Raw genomic sequence first — 19,635 nt, 5'->3', positions numbered from 1 at the left:
AGTGCATGAGGGATCTCTGCAATAAACTTAGATGACTTGCTTTGGAATGTCATTTGATAAGACCTTGTAGTGTTTGAACTTTACTGTCAACTAGAAATATTTCAGCATGCTAATCTCAATCCAAGTGATGATTCCAATCCTATCCCGAATTTACACCAAATAATGTTTGCAGCTATTTTTGGGCTCACTAAAAATAGATCATGTTAATGTATTTTGCACTGCATAGAGTCCAATGCAATATGCACCAAGAGCAAAAGTCAGATGTATCTCTCCTTCCATTGCAGTAATGACAGAACGAGCAAACAGGAACTTGTCTGATACCAAATAAAATTGAAGATTACCCATAACTCCCCCTATGAGACCAGAATCAAGTGTCAATATGCATAATTACTATTTTTCCATTTTAAAGTTTGAGACGTTTTGTCTGCAATATGCTGTTCACCTTCCCATTATCATGATCTCTGTTTCACAAAGATTCCTCCAAACATGTTGTAATCATTTGCAAAACTTACTGAAGTGGGGAAGAATTTTCACATCCCCACTAAGAGGTACAATGATACCAGTATCCAAAATTTTTTAAACACTAACAGAACAAGAGTTGTGTCATGATCACAAAATTGCTGTATCTTTAAATATTTGTTCACAAAATAGCAGGGCTTCAGCCTTCTCAAAGCAGTGCACAACTGGTTAATATTACACTCTTGGGAATCTTTTAAATAAGTGTCATAAACAGCCAACATTAACCAATAATATTTAATGTGAGCATTATATGTGAATGGGACATAGCTCAGTGATAGAGAATGTAGGTAGCATGCAGAAGGCCATGTGATCAATCCCTGGTTTCCCCCAAATTACAAATTAATGAGCATAATGTAGTACTTATTTTCTCCTTAAATGGAGTACTATACTGCCATAAAGAAGGATAATCTTGAGTCACTGGCACCTCAATGGATGCCCTCAACATCATAATATTAACTGAAATAAACCAGAGGCACAAGCTTAAGTATCACATTGATTCTCTTACATGAAAAATTCAAAATATAAATAAGAAGAAAAATAAAAGACCATAGGAAAAAGGAAGCTAGATATTTTGTAAATGGGAGGTTACCAAGCAATGGAGGTAAGGGGCTTAGAGTGGAGGAAGGAGTGGGTGACAGAGGAATAATGAGGTGCTTTGCCCCAGTGCCAACTCCCCATGGTGAATGTCATCGTTATTTACCACAAAACCATGTCCCCCAAATTATACATGAACCACACTGAACTTAAATTGCCGACTTAGTCTAATTTACCATTTCTTCCTGCAATAGATAGGAAGAAAAATAAGTAGTTATGAGAATTCTAGGAAACGCTGGACACATATGTCATTTCATTGCAAATCAGATGGTGTTCCTATGTACTTTCAGCTAAACTGCTCAAAATCTAATTATACTAGGAGAAAAATGTGATTCTGTGTTTTTTACATAAAATATTATATTTGGGAATTTTCCCACATACTATCACAAGATCGAGGTAAAAACATTATGACCACATTATAAATTATGCCCACAGGATTATACCACCCTGTCTGATTGTCAATATTTTGCCCTAATAATCTCCAATTTGTTATGGAAATGTTTGTTACTATCAATGATTCTTTTACTGTTCTTTCAGATTTGATTAATCAGACCATATTTCTTCTATAATTTCTGATAAACACCTCTGAACTTGAAGTAGTTTATGTAGTGAAATGTTGAAAAAGGTAAATATTTCCCATGTACCGATAGACTAACTAGCTTTAGTACTTTGGCAGATCTGACTGTCACAGCAAGTGATTATTTTAGTGCTGTCTCAGATTTTATCCATGGTAGGAGGCCAAACTTTTACCTCAGACAACAGCTACAAAATCTTTCCTGGGCCATAAAAGAGAATATTTGACAATTTAAAGTACTTTCTTATGGTTGTACTTGGAATTGGTACTGAAAAGGATCTGGAGTCCTAGATATGCAAATATGTAAGGTAGAGCCAGACCCTTAACTTAAGCAACTTCTAAGTTATTTTCATGCAGTCAACCTTACATCATGCAGTCAGGCTGTGTGTTGTAAATATTGTTTCTTGTTTTTTTTTTTTTTTCCACTACAGAGTTTATTGAGCACCTCCCAGGGTCTCTTAAAAGAAAAAGATAAAAGAAAAAAGAAAAACCACAGTAACAATGATTTCTCATTCACTTTTCCAAGTTCCTGTCTTTGCCTTAGACATTGAAAGGGGTCAAAAGCATTTGAAGAGGTCCAAATCAAACAGGTCTCCACCCCTATGCTAACTGTTTCCTCCCTGTGATTTGGTGATGTTTTTCATTTTCATTTTTAATTTTGTAGGACAAAAGAACAAAAACAAAATAATGAAAACAGGCATAAAAAGTAACACAAAAACAATAAAAATGATGAAGAATTTCAAAACAAGGTGATAGGAAATTAACAATGCTTGTTGTGTTACATATAGTTCTCCTTAAAATGATTGCTCAGATAGCCAGATATAGGCATGTAAGAATGATTGAACAATTAAAATTAAACATTGACTATTCCTTTCAAGTATCCAATACAAATTAATAGTACAATTATCTTAGCTAGCTTATGTGTGTGTATATATATACATATATATATTTTTTTCTCTCTTCTTCTTTGCTTTTTTCCTTTTCACAATATCTATTGTCCCTTTCAGATCTTATTTACTCTTTCAAGTTCTTACACTAGGGAGACAGTATGATGCTTACACATATGGATCTGACTTATTTCACTTATGAATATGGTCTGTACTTGCACTTCCTACAGGTTTGCCAACCTGAACAAATACTGACCTTGCAGTGGATGACCCAGTGGTGGGCAAGGGCAGCTGTCTTAGGCATTGAAAGACATTATATCACCACCCAGGACTTCCGATTAGCAGTTGCATGTAGCGTTCAGCTACAGCTGGAGCAAACCCAGAATGTCTGCGGGTCTCACCACGGAGCCACAGATGGCTTTGGAAGAGGCTGATTTTCTTTGGGATAAAGAAGGATGCTCTATTATTGCTTTGGAGTGATCAATCCCACTGTTACATTTCTTCTGATGTCATCAACCCCATTTCTTCTGCTTCCCACTACATGTTGCTGCTATTTATCGAAAACTCTCACTATCTGAGCAGCTCTGTAACTTCCTCTCATTTGTGTTACAGTTATGTAACGAGAAAATTGTCACAGATTCATGGAATAATTAAAAGAGGCTTAGACGCCTAGGAAAACCTGCACGCAGATATGAGTATAAACATGTTTCTATTTTTACCTTCTATATGGATCTCAGCATTACTGATATCTGGACCTGACCGCTGATATTCACATTGTTATTATTTAATGCTATTTTATTTTCTACGTGATATTTCACTTTCTCCACTGTTTTACTAATCTAATTTCACAAATGAGCACGTTAAAGTTTTGGATACTAATTGAAAAATAAATTTTGACCTTTAATTTTTATTTAAAAAATAATTCCCCACCTCTTCATATCTGTTCAAATATTGCTAACACTCTCTTAAACACTTTTCTGAATGTGTGCTCTACCATAAAATGGTGGAAGATCAATGTTAGGACAGAAAAGAATGACTATCATACACTTTATTAATACAAACATACAAGCAGATATCACACGCAATGAAAATTCATCTTTAACATACATACAGTTCTGCAGTACAACATGTCATTTTCACAATTTTATGTGATGCAATCATCTTCTATAGATGAATCTATAGATGAGGTGTTTCACACAGGTGAAAATGTCACTTTTTCAAGTCTCAATTATTGCTTACATTTGTGTAAACACTTTATATGTATATAAATGTACACAGTAATTGTTTATACATATAAAACACATAGATATGGGGGTGTGTTTACACTTACAATTTGACACATTATTATCATTATTTGCTTTCAAATTTTTATTTCATGATGTTTATTTTTAAATTGTTTTTAGATGTATTCATTGTTAGTGTTATTAGTACCTGTTTATACTACATGCAGTTTACCCATTGACTTGGGAAATGAGAAAATGTACATAGTACATCTTTTTAAAATAACCTCCTCCCCCATTTCGTTCCCTTTTCACCATTATCATTCTTATTGACATTATTAATCTTATTATTAATCTCATATTTTTGGCATTATAATTCTCACATGCATTGAGGTTTTTAGGTCCCTCTACTTATTATATTCTGATTGTATAAAATATCATGCATTCTCTAGTGACATAAAAATTTACTATATGTGAAATATGTTTCCCATAACTAACATACTTGCTTAATTTCACATAGCATTCATCATCAAGTTTTTGTTTTGCATACATGTGCGTTCCCTTCCATAAATTTAAATCTTCAGAGTAAGATGTATGTAGCGTTCTATTTATCACATTACTTCCAACTGCACTAAGCAATCTAGAAAATGTTACTAATTTTTAGAAAAGAATTAACACAGTCCTTGATTGTGTCTTTCGATTGTTTATAAGGTAATCTATTGGATATAGTGCTTCATATCTAAGCTGACTTTCAAAGAAACTTTCTGTATCTCTTTCCTGTAGATGTAAAACTGCAAAGTACCTATCACAATTACAAGGAATAGGCTTATCTTTGTGACAAATAAGAGCTTCCAAGGGAGACATTTCCCTTAACTCACTCAACTGTCTGCATTATATGGTATGATTCTAACATTCCTCTTCAACCTCCTGGCGGAGTTGAAGGAAACCTGTTAGTGTTGATGGGAATTAGAACTAGTTCAACTATTAGTTGTCAATGAGGAAAGATATGACTTAAACAACAGAAAAAAATTCCATTTGATCCAGCTTTTTCCTTTGTAGATATCTACTCCAGAGATTTAAAAATACACTGTTTCAGTAATTCCATGCTATTCCATATTCAATGGGGTAAACTCACAAGAGCTAAATCGTGGAAATAGCCTACATTTATGTTCACCAACAGATGAATGGATAAAGTCAATATGGCATTTATGCATAAATGAGTTTTAATTGGTCATAAAGAAGGATAAAGTTGAATCATTTGTAAGAAATTGGTGGATATTGGAAACTATGATGATCATTGAACTAAATTAGTGACAGAGGTTAAATATATTATTGTTTGTCTCTGAGAATATCAAAATATAAAAATGGACAATAATAAACAACAAGATCCACATTTTGTAGTCAGAAAAGGGATCTAAGTCTAACAAAAAGGGGAAGAAAATCGAGGACAAGTAGAATTAAGAGTCAGGATGCCTCATGTACATTTAACAGTTCCCAAGGATGAAAGTAATTGTTTCTGTTCCGTATATATATATATTTGGATGCATTTATATATATACATATATATAAAAAAGAAATGTTCAAAAAGTTCCCCAAAGTGCTCAGGCTGAGTTTTAAACTATAACACAGCTGAGAACTTCAGTTTCAGAACGAGTGTCAGAGATCCGATTTTCCATAAATTTAGAGCTGATCTCATGTCACAAATAGCAACACGGCTGTTGTTCAGAATAAAGTAAAATTGGCTTACATGAGATGAAAAACTGATAAGGCTCTTATCACATCGATCTTTACATGGCATCCAGTTGAATAAAAATCTTCACTCCCCTAACTCCTCATTTTCTCTGATCTTCTTTACATTGTCAGCTGCTATGTAAATGGTGTATCACATCTGTGTAAATTGCAAAGGGAATTTAGAGTTATTGTACCTATTTACCCAAGAATAAATAAAAAGTCTGATCTTCATGAAGAAAGAAGGGTGGGGCAGGGAATATAGCTCAGCAGCATAAGCACCTGCCTGGCAAGTGCAAGGTCCTGAGTTTATTCCCGGTACCAGAGGGAAAACAAGACAGGAGGGTTTAATTTCTTTCAGGATACAATAATAATAATGCTACAGTATATGGAAAAACAACTGTCAAAATTCACTTATAAAACATGGGATTCAGAGCTTTTTTGAAATAGCTAAGCCAATGTCATCGAGCACTGTGGAAATTCTCATTTATTTTAGTGCATTACATCAGTACACCCAGAGACAAGTCCAATGAGAAACTGAAATACTTGAAAGGCAGATGTATTTTTTCATAAATATGGAGACACACTTAATTACCTACTCATACAACTTGGTGCACCTATAGAAGATAGAGGGGAAGACAAAAATAAGCACTCACATACATTGGAAACATTGATTCTGATCATTAAAGTCTCAATACCTTTGAGAGTATGAGATGAGGCCATTTTCCCCTTCCTTCTCAGAAGCTCAGAGTATGTGCATCAAAGAAAGTCTAAACTGATGGCAGTTTTCATAGGATGTCTGGTAGCAGGACATAACAAATGATGTTGGTTTAATTTAAGACTTTGCTTAGGTATTTTACAAACACCCTTGTAGGCAGAGATTGTCTACTTTTAATATTGTCCTGCTTAACTTATTAGAGTGGTGCTGAGGCTTATGCCTGAGTTGATATGTGACCTTTCTGTACCACCAGAAAGGAAAACTCCACATGCAGCATTTCTAGAGCATTGTGCTGGGTAAGCATCATTGTTGAGCTGTTTTTCTTGGTGTAGGGAGTGGCTGAAGCTGGAAACTGATCACATGTGCCTGGGCAAGGCAAGGGCAGTGAGAGGACAATGATCTCCCAAGGCAAGCCACAAAAACAAGTTGTTCCTGCTCCTGAATGTGAGGTGCTCAGGAAAGCTATACAAAGTTGCTGGACACAGTGGTTGAAATTGGTACCAACCTCCTGAGAGTATAAATAAACATGCTACAGGGTTGAGCAGTTTTCTCTCAGCTGGAGAGAGGGCTCCACCTGACCTCAGCTTTCTGTCTATTTTGTTTCTACAACTTCTTACTGTCCTCCCACACAGTTGCCAGGGAACTTTGAGAGCTGTGTGGGAGACAGCATTTGGGAGATGCCTAGGAAAATAGTAAAGCAACCTTCTGAATGTGTGTGTGTGTGTGTGTGTGTGTGTGTGTGTGTGTGCATGCTTGCTCATGGCTGAATGACTTTGGGGACTTTAATACCGTCTCTCAGGTTCTGTTCCCTTGCTCCGCTTTCTGACCACCATGAAGGAAACAGATCTGCTCTCTCATATCCTTGCACCATGACGCTCTTGTCTTGGAGCTGACTGTGGACTGAACTCCTCAAAACCAGAAGCCAAATAACCCCTCTTCTTTACACTGTGGAGTATGGTATTTTGTCCCAGTGACAGTTCAGCTGACTAGTATCAGAAGAAATATTTTTCTTTCTTGTGTCCTGGGTTGCTCCATCTGCAGCTCTTGCTATTTTATTGACGTTAAGGTCACCCACATAAAGAGATGTCTGTAAGTGCACGTGCATTATTTCAGAGATAAAACTTGATATCTATGATGTGAATCATTCAATCATAGGTATCAGTGTGTCCCTCATTGGTGTCAGTGTTTAAATTTTTAAAACTATTTCTAACAGAACACATTTCTAATTGTCACTCTGATTAGCCCTCTCTCGTGATGTCATCTTTGTAGGTTGATTTGCTCTTAGGAGTACCATTAAATTGATAATTATTTTTAATCTCAACTGAGAGTATGACATTTTTGTTTCCTTTTCTGGAGTCCTTGGAACTGAGATACATTTTCTTTGGTACCATTTTCTTAAATGACCTACCTGGTTTCAAACTGGTCTATAACAGACATAGAACATTTCACTTCTGATGATACTGAGTCAGAGAATTTTCTTTGTGGTGTAATTTAAGAATAATATAAACAGAAAAAGAACTAAAACAGCAGAATAAAGTGAATGATGGTGCCTCTGAGTATCAGTCATATCACAGCAATATGTGAGCACCTATGTTTATCACAGTGCAGTTTGTCATAGCTAAACCATGGAAGCAACCCAAATGCCCAACCACTGAGGAATGGATAAAAAAGTTGTGGTATTTTCACATAATGGAATATACTCAGCTATAAAGAAAGATAATGTAGAGGCTTTTATAGGAAAATGGACAGAACTAGATTCCATACTTGTTAGTGAAATAAATCAGACATGCATGTGTAAACACCATATCACTAGTGTAAGAACCTGGAGGAGTGAATAACATCTAGAAGATACAATATACTTTTTGAAAGAGAAGAAAACTCTTCAAAGGGAAAGAATAACTGGAATGAGGGAAAAGAGAAAAGAACGAATGGGAAATGCGCACACGCACACCCACACACCCACACATACTGGATAGCTAACATAGTGGTACTACTGACATTTATTGCTCTCCTGAAAGGAACAGTTAATGTTTAAGTGTGTGATCAATCTTAAATGTCTACACCAGTTTATCTGAGTATCCAAATTGAAGATATCAATATGTAATACAACAATCATTGTTAATTTTCTATCAGCTTGTCTGAGATTCTGTACTGCTCGTGTTACTTTCTAAATGTATGTGTGTTCATTAAGATGTTTTCATTCTTTTATCTTTAAAAGAAAATTGAAGTGAACTTCTATTACTGAATTTCATTCTATAACAGGACTGAATGATGCCATTCTAAGAGAACTTAACTGAAATATAAATGAGATAATGAGATATTGCCTATGAAACAGAACTATCCATATGTTCTTATGGATATATACCATTTTCTACATTCACTCTCATTAGCATTTCTACCTACTTCCAAAATATCCTTTTTTCCCAGTAACATCTTCTGCATGCCTCACAAAACTAGTCCACAATTTCTGGACACAACTAAAATGCTCTACAATTATATCAGACTACAGTCCTATTACATGAGTGTCTCTCTTTCCCTGAATTTATTCAATGATCTTAAACATTTTTCAGTGTATCCAGTATGAATTGCAATGTGTATCTGAGATTTTTAATAGGGACAGATCATATTTTTTATTCTGTCAAACACTGGCATGCAATTTATTCTAAATTGTCACATTATAAATAAAATTGAATATGCACTTGTATGCCTGCACTGATAGCAGAGGTATCATATTTCTTTGGTGGATGATCATGAGTGTATTTGATGAATCAGGCACCTGTACAATACTTTATTTCCAATATCTGAGTGTGACAATTTCAGTTCCTCTAGATTTCATCAATGCTCAGTATGGACGGGTGACATCACAGCAGACACTACAAGAAGCACGTAGTCATCAGTAATTCCAGTTGTAATCTAAACTCCCTAAATCAGTGGACATGTAGAACATCATTTTTACACCCTTAATTACTTCTAGTATTTTTCCTGGCAAGATTTTCTTTAAATCATTTGTCCTATCTGAATTGGCTTGTTTTATTTCTCATTATAAAGATTCCAGATTCTGATCATAATCTGTTTTTTGTTTGTTTGTTTTTCTCCGGTACCGGGAACCGAACTCACGACCTTGTGCTTGCCAGGCAGGCACTTTGCCACTGAGCTAAATCCCCAGCCCCCTGATCATAATCTGGATAGAACAGACGTTATGCACACTTCAAAGTGTGCTTCATTTTGGAACACTGAAGATGCAAAAGATAACAGGCACTAATTTGCTGGTATCTGCACATACATGACCTATGTTCATGCTTCTCACACCGTCACTTTGGGTAAGGACTTAAGTACTGGAAATTTGGGAAGAGACAAGATTTCCAACCACAGCAATATCTTTCTTGTCCTTCCATAGACTTCTATGATGTTCACTATTAAATATTTTTCCATTTGTCCCAGTGGTTAGTATGGAAAATAGCCATGCCATATCTTAAATCTACTGATTGTTTATTATGATACCTGGAATCAAACTCAGGACCTTGTGCTTGCCAGGCAGGTTCTTGTGCCACTGAGTTATATCCCAGCTCTAATAATATCTATCACTTAATCAATAATCTTTTTTGTTTAATATATATCACATTCTAAAATAATTGTTACATTTTCCATTAGCTTAAAAATTTAGTAACATTAGCTTTTTTATAGTTTTAGACTTCTATAACATTCCTCCTTTATATGTGATTTACTTTCAATTCTCCTTTCATAACTAAAGGTGGCTAAAACATTAAAGATTTTAGATGACATAGTGTAAATTCTTGGTTTCCTCTGACTTTGTTGTTTACTGAAAATGTGTGTTTATTTGCTTCACTCTTGAACGATGTTAGCTTGCATAGCTACTTGCAGTAACTAATTCTGTAAAATGTTTCTTTGTTTCTCTCCTACAGTTTGCAATTTTGAAATATGTTTTTGAAATTTCTAGATTGACTCTGGTATCAAATGATCTACCATAACACCCCAATAATTAAGTAGCCAGCTAATAATTTTCTCACTCAGCACCACTTGCAAGGAGACCCTTGCTAGTGATTCTGAGAACAGCACTGAATACAAGACTTTTAAGTAGAGATTTTGAAAAAAAATGGGGAGAGGATCCGCAAGGAGAATACATGAGCAGGAACATTCTGGCTTTCGTGAGTAGCTGTCAATGTGCGGTGTGGTACAGGCAGCATCTCCAGGTTACCCACTATAGACCCTGCAGCTCTCACAGAACATTAGTCAATGCTACTTAGATTCTCTCTACACACATGCTTAACCTGAGAATCATGAAACATTGTATTAATTTTATACACTTGAGAACTTAGTGAAGTTTCTGTAATGAGTAATATCATTACAGAATGAATATCATTCTGTAATATCATTAAGGAAGTACAAGCCTCCTATATGACACAAGTCATTTTCAATATGGTGCATAAGTAGATATTTTATCCATGCGATATATGCCATAATGTTATACCAGTCAATGATTGAGCTTTCATAGTGAAAAATTGTCATTTAATCTATTTTACTGTTTCTTAACATCCAAGCTTCAAAGCACAGCAGCATATTTATCCTCCTTAACTGGTTCATAGTTCAGTTTTTCTGGTGTCAGTTAGGAAAACACATATATTTTTTATGGATTTTGGCCACCTAGCGAACCCTCCGATTTCCATCGTGTCCACCGTTAGCCTTGGATCCTCAAAGTCCCTTCTGTGACTTTTTAAGAATGTATAGTCTTGCCAACAAACCCCTTCTCTGGTGAAATTTAGCAAACATTTGCCTCATCTTGTAAACTTCATACAAATATCCAAAACTCCCTCAGGAAGTATACCATTACTGTGAGCGCAGCCATGCGTCCTGCATGGCTGAGATGGGCTGTATTTGACCGTGTTTTGTTCTCCTAATGAGCTTAGTAACAGGTAAAGTTTAATTCGAGGTGGATAATTGATTTTATGCAGTGAGAGAGAACAGTCTACATTCAGTGCTTAAAAGGCATGAATATTTATTTTCTCCCATGTTCTGAACCCTGAAGTGGGTTTGGGAAGGACAAAATGCACATTGTGAACTCATATTCTTTCCCAAACCTTAAGAGAGTAGCTTTAAAGTTACTTTCTAAGTGTAAAAATGGTTCCCTCCGCTTTGATCATATTTGACTTTGGGTATCAGTGTGGTAAATCATCATTATGAATATGACCTTCAGAAGAGCCTATATTAAAATCTGACAACAGATTTCAGTAAGGACTCACTTTTACTTCCAATCTGTTTAGAAATCTCTCCCACTTCACAAACAATACTGCTTTTTAAAAAATATGTCTTATCCATCATTGTCAGAATTAATTGTCATCATGCTCAGATATAGATTTCCTCCTGCTTTTAGTTGCTGATACTTACATTGTTCTTTAAAAATAATGCTCTGTAGAGGCCAGCACTATAGCTCAATGGCATAAGCACCTGCCCGGCAAGCGCAAGGTCCTGAGTTTCATTACTGGTACCAAAAAAATAAATTCCTCTGTAGTCCTCATTTGAAGCCAATTCAAATTATGATAACCAATTACAAAAATTTATACCAACAATCAAAACATACTCTAATAGTCATACTCTGAACATACCGGTTACAGAATAAAATAAAATAAGCAAATGTAACAGTCTAGCATAAAAATGGAAGTCAAATAAAAATATCAGTGATTTAAAATCCACATTTCAATGCTGTATTGAAAAGATACGTGATTTTTGTTTATCCTGAGGTAGAAATGATGTACAAGTCACTAACTGATTATTTTCAGTTATGTATTGAAGAAGGGAACTTTTTCCCATTTGATATCATAAAATTTCTCATTTATTTCCAAAATAATTTTGCTTCATTTTATCTTTTATTCATTAGAAGGAATCCATTTTTGAATTGTGCACCACTATGAGAATGCTGGTATACTTAAGAATTTTATAAAGCTTAAACTGTGGTGTATGTATAATTGTCTTTCTAGGTTGCTCATTCACCCTGTTTATTGTGATATCCATTTATGTTGCAATTGGCACACTTCACACCTATCTATGAATAAGCAGCTTTGCATGGATGTATTATATTTCTGGAAAATTATATATTCATGGAGGCTATTTTTCCTTCATGTAGACTATTTTAATTAAGACTGAACAATCATGTAGACATCTTTTAAAGAACTGAAATGTCCCATCTCCTTATCACATAATTGGGAGTGGAATCATTGTTTCCAGGTTCTTACTTAATTATTCATTGCCATCAACATGAGATAAAAACCCATAATTCTAATTTTCTAGCAATTTTAATTTTCACTAGTAAATTTTGTGATATATAGTAATTACTTTCAAAACTCCGTTAATCTATGTAAGTAACACATCACAAATTTCTTCATATATTGATCTCTACTCCTTCCCCCTTCAATATCTTCTTTCTATCCTTTTGCAAAACATGTGACTCTTTGTATCCTATTTTCCATATTTGATGTTGCTGTTTATATATAGTGTATGTGTGTGTGCATGTATGCATGTGTGTGTGTGTGTGTAAGAAAAAACATGGGATACTTAACTTTGTGCGCCTGAGATATACGTCATTCAAACATTATTGTTTCAAGTTGTATGCATTTTCTGACAAGTGATGGAAGCCTACCCTTCTTCAGGGCAGAATAATGCTCCACTGTGTGTAAACAGCACACTTTCTTATCCTTTCACCTGTTGATGTATGGGCTTCTTTGTGCTTATGAGTTGCGCTCCTGTAATCAATGGGTATGCATCACTGTAAAGGGACAACTTTAACTCTTTCAGGAAGATACCTGCAAAAAAAGAGGTAAGCCAGATGGAACATTTTGTTATAGTTTCCTGAGAAGCCTGCAGTCTGATTTTCACCCCCATTTCTGCATTGGAGTTGTCCGAACTTGGTTTGGAAACATGATCATAATAAACACAACACTGTTTTATTCATGTTTTAGGTCAATAATCACTTCTTGAAAAGCTTTCCATTGACGGGAACCTCTGATGTAATTAAATCATTTGTATGCAGTGTAAAAAATGTGTGAAAACTCTGGTATTTTAGATGAGACAGTGATGGGCTCAAATTACAGGATTCAAGATATTTCCTTGCTGCTTTGGTGACACTCCAATGGCTACCACATTTCAGCTACAAGAGGTCGGCTACCAGCTCTCAAGAAAAAACCTTCAGGGGCTTCCACAGTGCATCCACGTGACACTGAGGTCCTGCCGCACCCAACAACATGGGTCTGCAGATAACAATGAAAACCTCAGCTTTTCTCACAACACTAATATCTTTTAGTCATATTTGACAGTAGACCCCAGGTTAGAGGTAAAAAGTTTTGTTGCTTTCATTGAGGTAGATTTCATAAGCTTGCTAAAAAACATAGCTTTTACAAAATGTCCCGGAGTTGGTAAACAATGTGAAGTAGATTGTATAGGTGGCTGTAAGTCCTAAGGTGAACTTCATAATTTCTGAAGGGCAGTCTCATTCACCCATTCATCTTCTGTACACTGTTAGCTGCCATGGCAACAGCATGTCAACATCCTGTCATTGAGAAAGAAAAATTCCCATCAGAAATGACAGTGGTTATCTTCTCTGTTTTCCACAAATCTAACTATTAAAATCTTTGTTTCTCAACATTCATGGAAGAAGAAAGGGGGGAAAAAAGTCCAGTCAGGTTGAGCAAAACTGTACTCTTTAGCCTAACAGGCAGAAGAGTACAAAATGTAATGTTGACACAGATTTGCATCTAAAACAGAAAAGTGAGAGTTGCTCTGGATTGTTGTCATGTGCAGTGTATATTCCGTGATATGTTTTGTTACATTAGATTTTATATTTGGAGACAAATAAAAACTATAAAGAGTCAAAGGACAAATGTATAGTTTAATGAACACAGACAAATAAGGACTTCGACTCTCATATCAAATGGATCTGGACAAGTAATAGTAAGAAATGTGCACACACACAAACACATGCACACACACACACACTCCAATGCCCTTGCTCAGATCACTCTAACCTTGCTGCACGTAGCTGGCTTTGCATGAAGGTTTATGTCTGTGTCAAGGTCACTGACTCCTACAAATCCTCGACCTTTCATGGTCATTTTAATGTAGTGGAAATGCCAGCAGTTATATGGTGCCAGATCCAGTAGCAAAGTTGGACGAAGACACTTCGTCAGCTTGTTGTGGGCCTCCTTTTCTGTTGAGTGGTGCTTGGCGGCAGATTTCACTTTAATTTTGATCGTATTTCAGAAAGACAAATACAAGTTCAGGAACTGCTTCACAAACTGGTAAAAACAACGGCACAAGCCTACCTGAATGCAGGGTTGGGAGTAGCGGGGGTGTTCTCAGATATGTGAGGTTTACTCTCACTTTTCTTTAAAACTTAGACATTCACAACATTGTTTGCTCAAACTGCCTGCATTGCACAGGAATTAGCAGTTGTTCCCTTTCAATGTGTGCAAACTTCCTCTGAGTTATTCATATCTCAGTGAGATACGGGGAAGCACAGTGCTCAGTTCAGACATCGGCCGTGTGAGGTCAAGTCACGTACTGAGGAATAATACATCCAGCTGATTTGATAACTGAACCCTATTCTTCCAACTCTTCATCATGTTTAATATATATTTTTTACAATTTACATGACCTTCACCTTAAATGAATTTCAAACTCTGTGAATTATTCTTATCATGACTATTCTTGGTTTTTCTAATCCAGTTTGAGTAGTTCTGGATAAATTAAGTGGGTAGCAAAAAAAAAAAAAAATTGTGGTCAATACCAGAATAGAGATTCATAATCGATATAAGAAAACAATTGGTAATTTCAACTTTTTTTTCCACTGTCTTTGATTATTACTTTAATTTGCTTTACTTTCTATTTCATTTACTTTTGGGCATACTGAGATTTGAACTCCAGGCTTTATCACCAGCACATGTTATCTTTTATTTTACGTCTGGGTCTCACTCAGTCACCAAGTGGCCAGGCTGGGCTTGAATCTGTGATCCTCCTTCCTCAGTCTCCTCAGAGGGCTGCTATTATCAGCATGAACCATGAAGCACAGCTTGCAGTGATTACTTACATTTAACCAGACTCTTGTGAGATGTGTAGGTACCGGCAATTCAATTCATAGATGCTGTCTTCTCATTGGACCAAACCAAAGGGTGAAATATTTATTTTCAACAATGAGTGTAAGTACACTCCCCTTTAGCTAGAAAGAGCCATACAGGAGCTATGGATATGTGTTTTGTGATTCATCTTCTGTATTAGTAACTGGGATGTAAGAGAAAATGACACAAATGTCCTTGAAATATTTCCTATGATTTCTGTTCTCTTTCAGATACTGAAAGGTCACATGTCCAGGCCAACTTAAACTTCTCCTCACACTAATCTCATTAGGAGAAGAATAGAAAATTACATAAAGTCCACCACTGCCAACCTGGAAATGTTAAGGCTGAAGCTTGTGGGATGAACAAGTGGGTCATTATGCATCCTCCCGGAGGAGCAGTGCTATAAAAGAGGCGTCAGCTCAGACTCCCCTCAGCGTCTCTCCTCCTCTGGTCTTCTCCTGAAGAGGAAAAGCATCTCATACAAGATGCAGCTTCTCCTGCTCGCTTTCGCGGTCGGTCTCGTTTCTGCGCATGACCATATCGACCCTTCGGAGGTAACGCGGATAAGCTGGTCTTCACTGAAGTCTTCTGTGTGTGTGTGTGTGTGTGTGTGTGTGTGTGTGTGTGTGTTCCTATGTATTTGTACCCCTGTCGTTACTGTCCATAGTTAATTCTGATTTCTGATTTTCTAAACATCTTTTTCCATGTATGTCTGTATTCCTGAGAGAACATCATGATTTTCCAAATCTCTATCTTTGCAAAAAGAATAGTCTCTGTATGCAAAACCTAAAACACTAAAGTGAAGGTTTTAAGTGTTTATGGAATATTGGTTTGTGTGTTTGGTTTTGGTTTCTTTTTTTGTTTGTTTGGTTTTCTTTTTCCGGTACCAGGGATCAAAGTCACAAACTTGCGCTTGCTGAGCACGCACTATGCTACTGAGCTAAATGCCCAGCCCCCGTTTACGGTGTTTGAATGCACAACTGTTCCTACTGTAGGAACTCTAAACACCTTACATTCTGTGTGATTCTGAATCATTACTATGAGGCCTTACATGATTTTCCTCTCAGGGATCAGAAGCAAGCGGTAGGGTCAGATTTCTATTTCTCTGTGGAGGTGATGTATGGCGTGTCCAGTGGGTCTTAAGGAGGCAAGAATAAAGAAATCACTAAATTTTCCGGTGTGATCTCTCCTGTATAGGTCAGTGGTGACTGGCGCACCATTTCCGTGGCCGCTGACAATTTCGAGAAGATCGATGAGGATGGCCCGATGAGGATGTATTTCCGACAACTACAATGCCACGAAGAATGCAGGAAGCTCGCCGGCAGGTTTTATGCCAAGTAAGCAAATCTTATCCAATCTAAAGGACCCATCCATCCAACTACTGCCATGTGGTCTGTGGTCTAATGTGAAAGTGTCCAATATGACAGTCAAATGGGAGCTCTAGTTTTGAGATATCAGCATGACATCGTGTTCCCCAGATCTCGATACCATAGGAGATATAGATCATGACAGTGGTAGGAGCATATTGACATAGCAACACAATGGATGGTTGAATGGCTGGATGGGGTATATATGTCTATATGCTTCTACCACCATTATGATCTATCACTCTTGAAATCATATTGATTGATTCTCCCCTGAATTAGCAGAAATTGACAAGTACCTTGGTGCATAAGGACTTCAGCCCCAATATTTGCAGCAGGCCCAGTGACTACAGCTCACGTACTGAAAAAGTGTGGAAAACTCTTTTTATTTTTTATTTTTATTTTTATTTATTTATTTATTTTTTTGGTTTTTCTCCGGTACCAGGAACCGAACTCACGACCTAGCACTTGCCAGGCAGGCGCGTTTGCCACTGAGCTAAATCCCCAGCCCCGGGAATCTCTTCTTAAATAGTGACACAGATTCATGTGAAATACAACCGCAGTCCTCCCTGTGATGGGAGATTGTGTACACCCGCACGCTCCCAGAAGGTACATGTCGAGGTTTGCAGACCTCTCTGCCTGAAGCAGTTGGGGTGACAGTTAAGGGAATGTAAGGGATATGGGACACTGTTGGTGGTAGGAAATTCGCACAGCCCAGGAAAAGCAGTTTGGACACTAAGGTTTATCTAACCCGACAGCCCACACCCACCAGAATTGGCCAAACCTATGTTCGAATAGTGAAGCTCTGTTACAACAGAGACATTATGTAAGTGGAACATGACACATTATTTTAGTATCAGCACCCCTGTTGTCGTACAAGTCCCATAATTCCTCAGGAGGTGGACGTGGAGGGTGTTGAATAAGCTGTGTTTTGTGGATCTGTCTTTCAGAGCGAACGGACAATGCCGAGAGTTCAACAGGGTGGCAGTACTAGATGAAGAGAAAGGCGTTTACGTCGCGGAATGTGAGTACTTGAGGCAGTAGGATGACCCCATGGCTCCAGCCCCGCGGTGCAGGCAAACTCCTGCTACAGCTTGGTCCCACTGATCTGAAGCTGGGACTCCAGAACACTTTGTGGTACTAAATCCTAGAGCAACTTTGCAAAAGCTATAGAAACTTCTAAGAATTCATTACAACCTAGAATCCATTCCATGTCACCTGAATACATGCGTGGGATATCTGGATCCATGGCAAGGGTGGGAGGTTCACAGAAAGTGTGTGAGGTGTGATGGGCAAATGTGGTATGTTCAGTTTTAAAAGTCCTTCACCTAAGCAGATATATTGCTGTGAGTCCCCCTCAAAATCCTGCCCTCAGTTCAGACACACTAATCCCATCCTTCGTGCCAGCAGTCAACACATTTTTGACCAAAACGTTTAAGGAGGACGAGGAAAGAAAACTCCAGATCTGCTTCAGAAATTGGCAAGAACAATGGGATGAGTGTGTCCAAGCGAAGGGGAGCCTTCGCAGGGGGATTCAGAACAATGAGATTTTTACCTCAATAATTTCTAAAAAACTTGAACATTCACTATAATTTTGATTCCCCCTGTATTTTGTATGCTCTTCAGGGGAGAAGATCTGAATAAACCTAAATCAAATGATGAAACTTTTTCAAAATAGGTATTATGCCATTAGAAAGTATGTCCACACTTTCCTTTCATTGAATAAATTTATTTATGTGTAAAATATTGCCTAATAAATAATCCAGGTTTAAGGTACAATGAAATCACATAAACCCCAAATCTTAAGAATGAAGATGACAGGGAAAATGTGCAAAGGGAGTTGCAGATCATTTGCACTTCAGTTAAAATAGTGAGAGAAAGGATATCAACTTCTATGTCTCTGAATTAAAATAACTTCCAAAAAGTAGTCCTGGGTATAAAATTAACAGTGAGTAGTTTTTACATGGAAAGCAATGTACACTATATTTCTCTCATCTTGGACTAAAAAATGTTTGAACTTGTACAAATGTGATGATATACCAGCAGAAAGGAAGTAAACTCCAATGACACAAACTACATCCAACATTTTTCAATAATCTAATGGGCATCTCTTTACTTTATTATCTACTGCGATGAAAGTGGTGCTTTTTGAGCATATATTAATATGTTACATTTCAATTTATACTCGTGGAATTACAGCAAAATATTCGCTGGGCTTAAAGGGCAAGGGATAAAATTTCTGACACTTTATTGATTGACTGATTCACTGGTTAGTAAGGGGAGGTTTCTTTCACCTACCATTTACCTTGTCATGGTAAAACAACATATGATCTGCTAGGATTGACAAAATTGCTACTATTTAGGTGGTAGGATGTGAAGCAGGTCCTTCTAACACTACCTCTAGCACCTGATTCTAACATGTTGGGGAAAGTTTAGAAAATAGAGAATTTTTGAAAGAGGAATTAACACTAACATGTTACGAAAAAATCATGTCAACTCAATGGGAAAAAGTTAACTATTGTGAGTTTTAAAAATGCTTTTTCAATTGTAGATGCCGGAAAAAACATTTTCAAAATTATTGCTCAGAAGGATGATGTCCTGGCATTTTTAAACCAAAATATAGATGAAGAAGGCAAGGAGACAAACATGATTTTAGTTGTTGGTAAGTATGGGTGGATTTTCTCTGTAGTATGGAAGATATGCATGTGAATTTGACCTGTATCTGCATTTGCAGATGGAGGGGTGTGTTTGTGTATTTTGTAACTATGGGCCCAAGGGTAGAAACGTGTTCACAAACAAGACTGCAACTTTCATCTTGATGAGATTAAGGATAGTGAGTTGATTATGAAAGTAAAGATATGCATAATTGTTGGGGTCTTAATAAAAGGTTTTGCGTATATATATATATA

General features: G+C 36.7%; 1 protein-coding gene across 2 annotated transcripts in view; it reads left to right on the top strand.

Moving 5' to 3' along the window:
• Positions 1-15,773: 15,773 nt before the first annotated feature.
• LOC102014805 (male-specific submandibular salivary gland protein-like) overlaps positions 15,774-19,635 on the top strand; it is a 19,222-nt gene continuing 15,360 nt past the window's right edge. The window contains exons 1-4 of one of the 2 annotated variants that reach the window (XM_005406529.2): positions 15,775-15,916; positions 16,560-16,699; positions 17,677-17,750; positions 19,278-19,388. In XM_005406529.2, coding sequence (XP_005406586.1) covers positions 15,848-15,916; positions 16,560-16,699; positions 17,677-17,750; positions 19,278-19,388 — 394 coding nt within the window. In that variant the 5' untranslated portion in view covers positions 15,775-15,847. Of the gene's footprint in view, positions 15,917-16,559; positions 16,700-17,676; positions 17,751-19,277; positions 19,389-19,635 lie in introns of both variants that reach the window. The other variant, XM_005406530.2, reaches the window with a different exon arrangement.

This window comes from Chinchilla lanigera, unplaced genomic scaffold (genome assembly GCF_000276665.1).
Source record: "Chinchilla lanigera isolate Chin_1 unplaced genomic scaffold, ChiLan1.0 scaffold00098, whole genome shotgun sequence".
NCBI classification, from domain to species: domain Eukaryota; kingdom Metazoa; phylum Chordata; class Mammalia; order Rodentia; family Chinchillidae; genus Chinchilla; species Chinchilla lanigera.
This window is presented reverse-complemented; position numbering and strand designations above follow the sequence as displayed.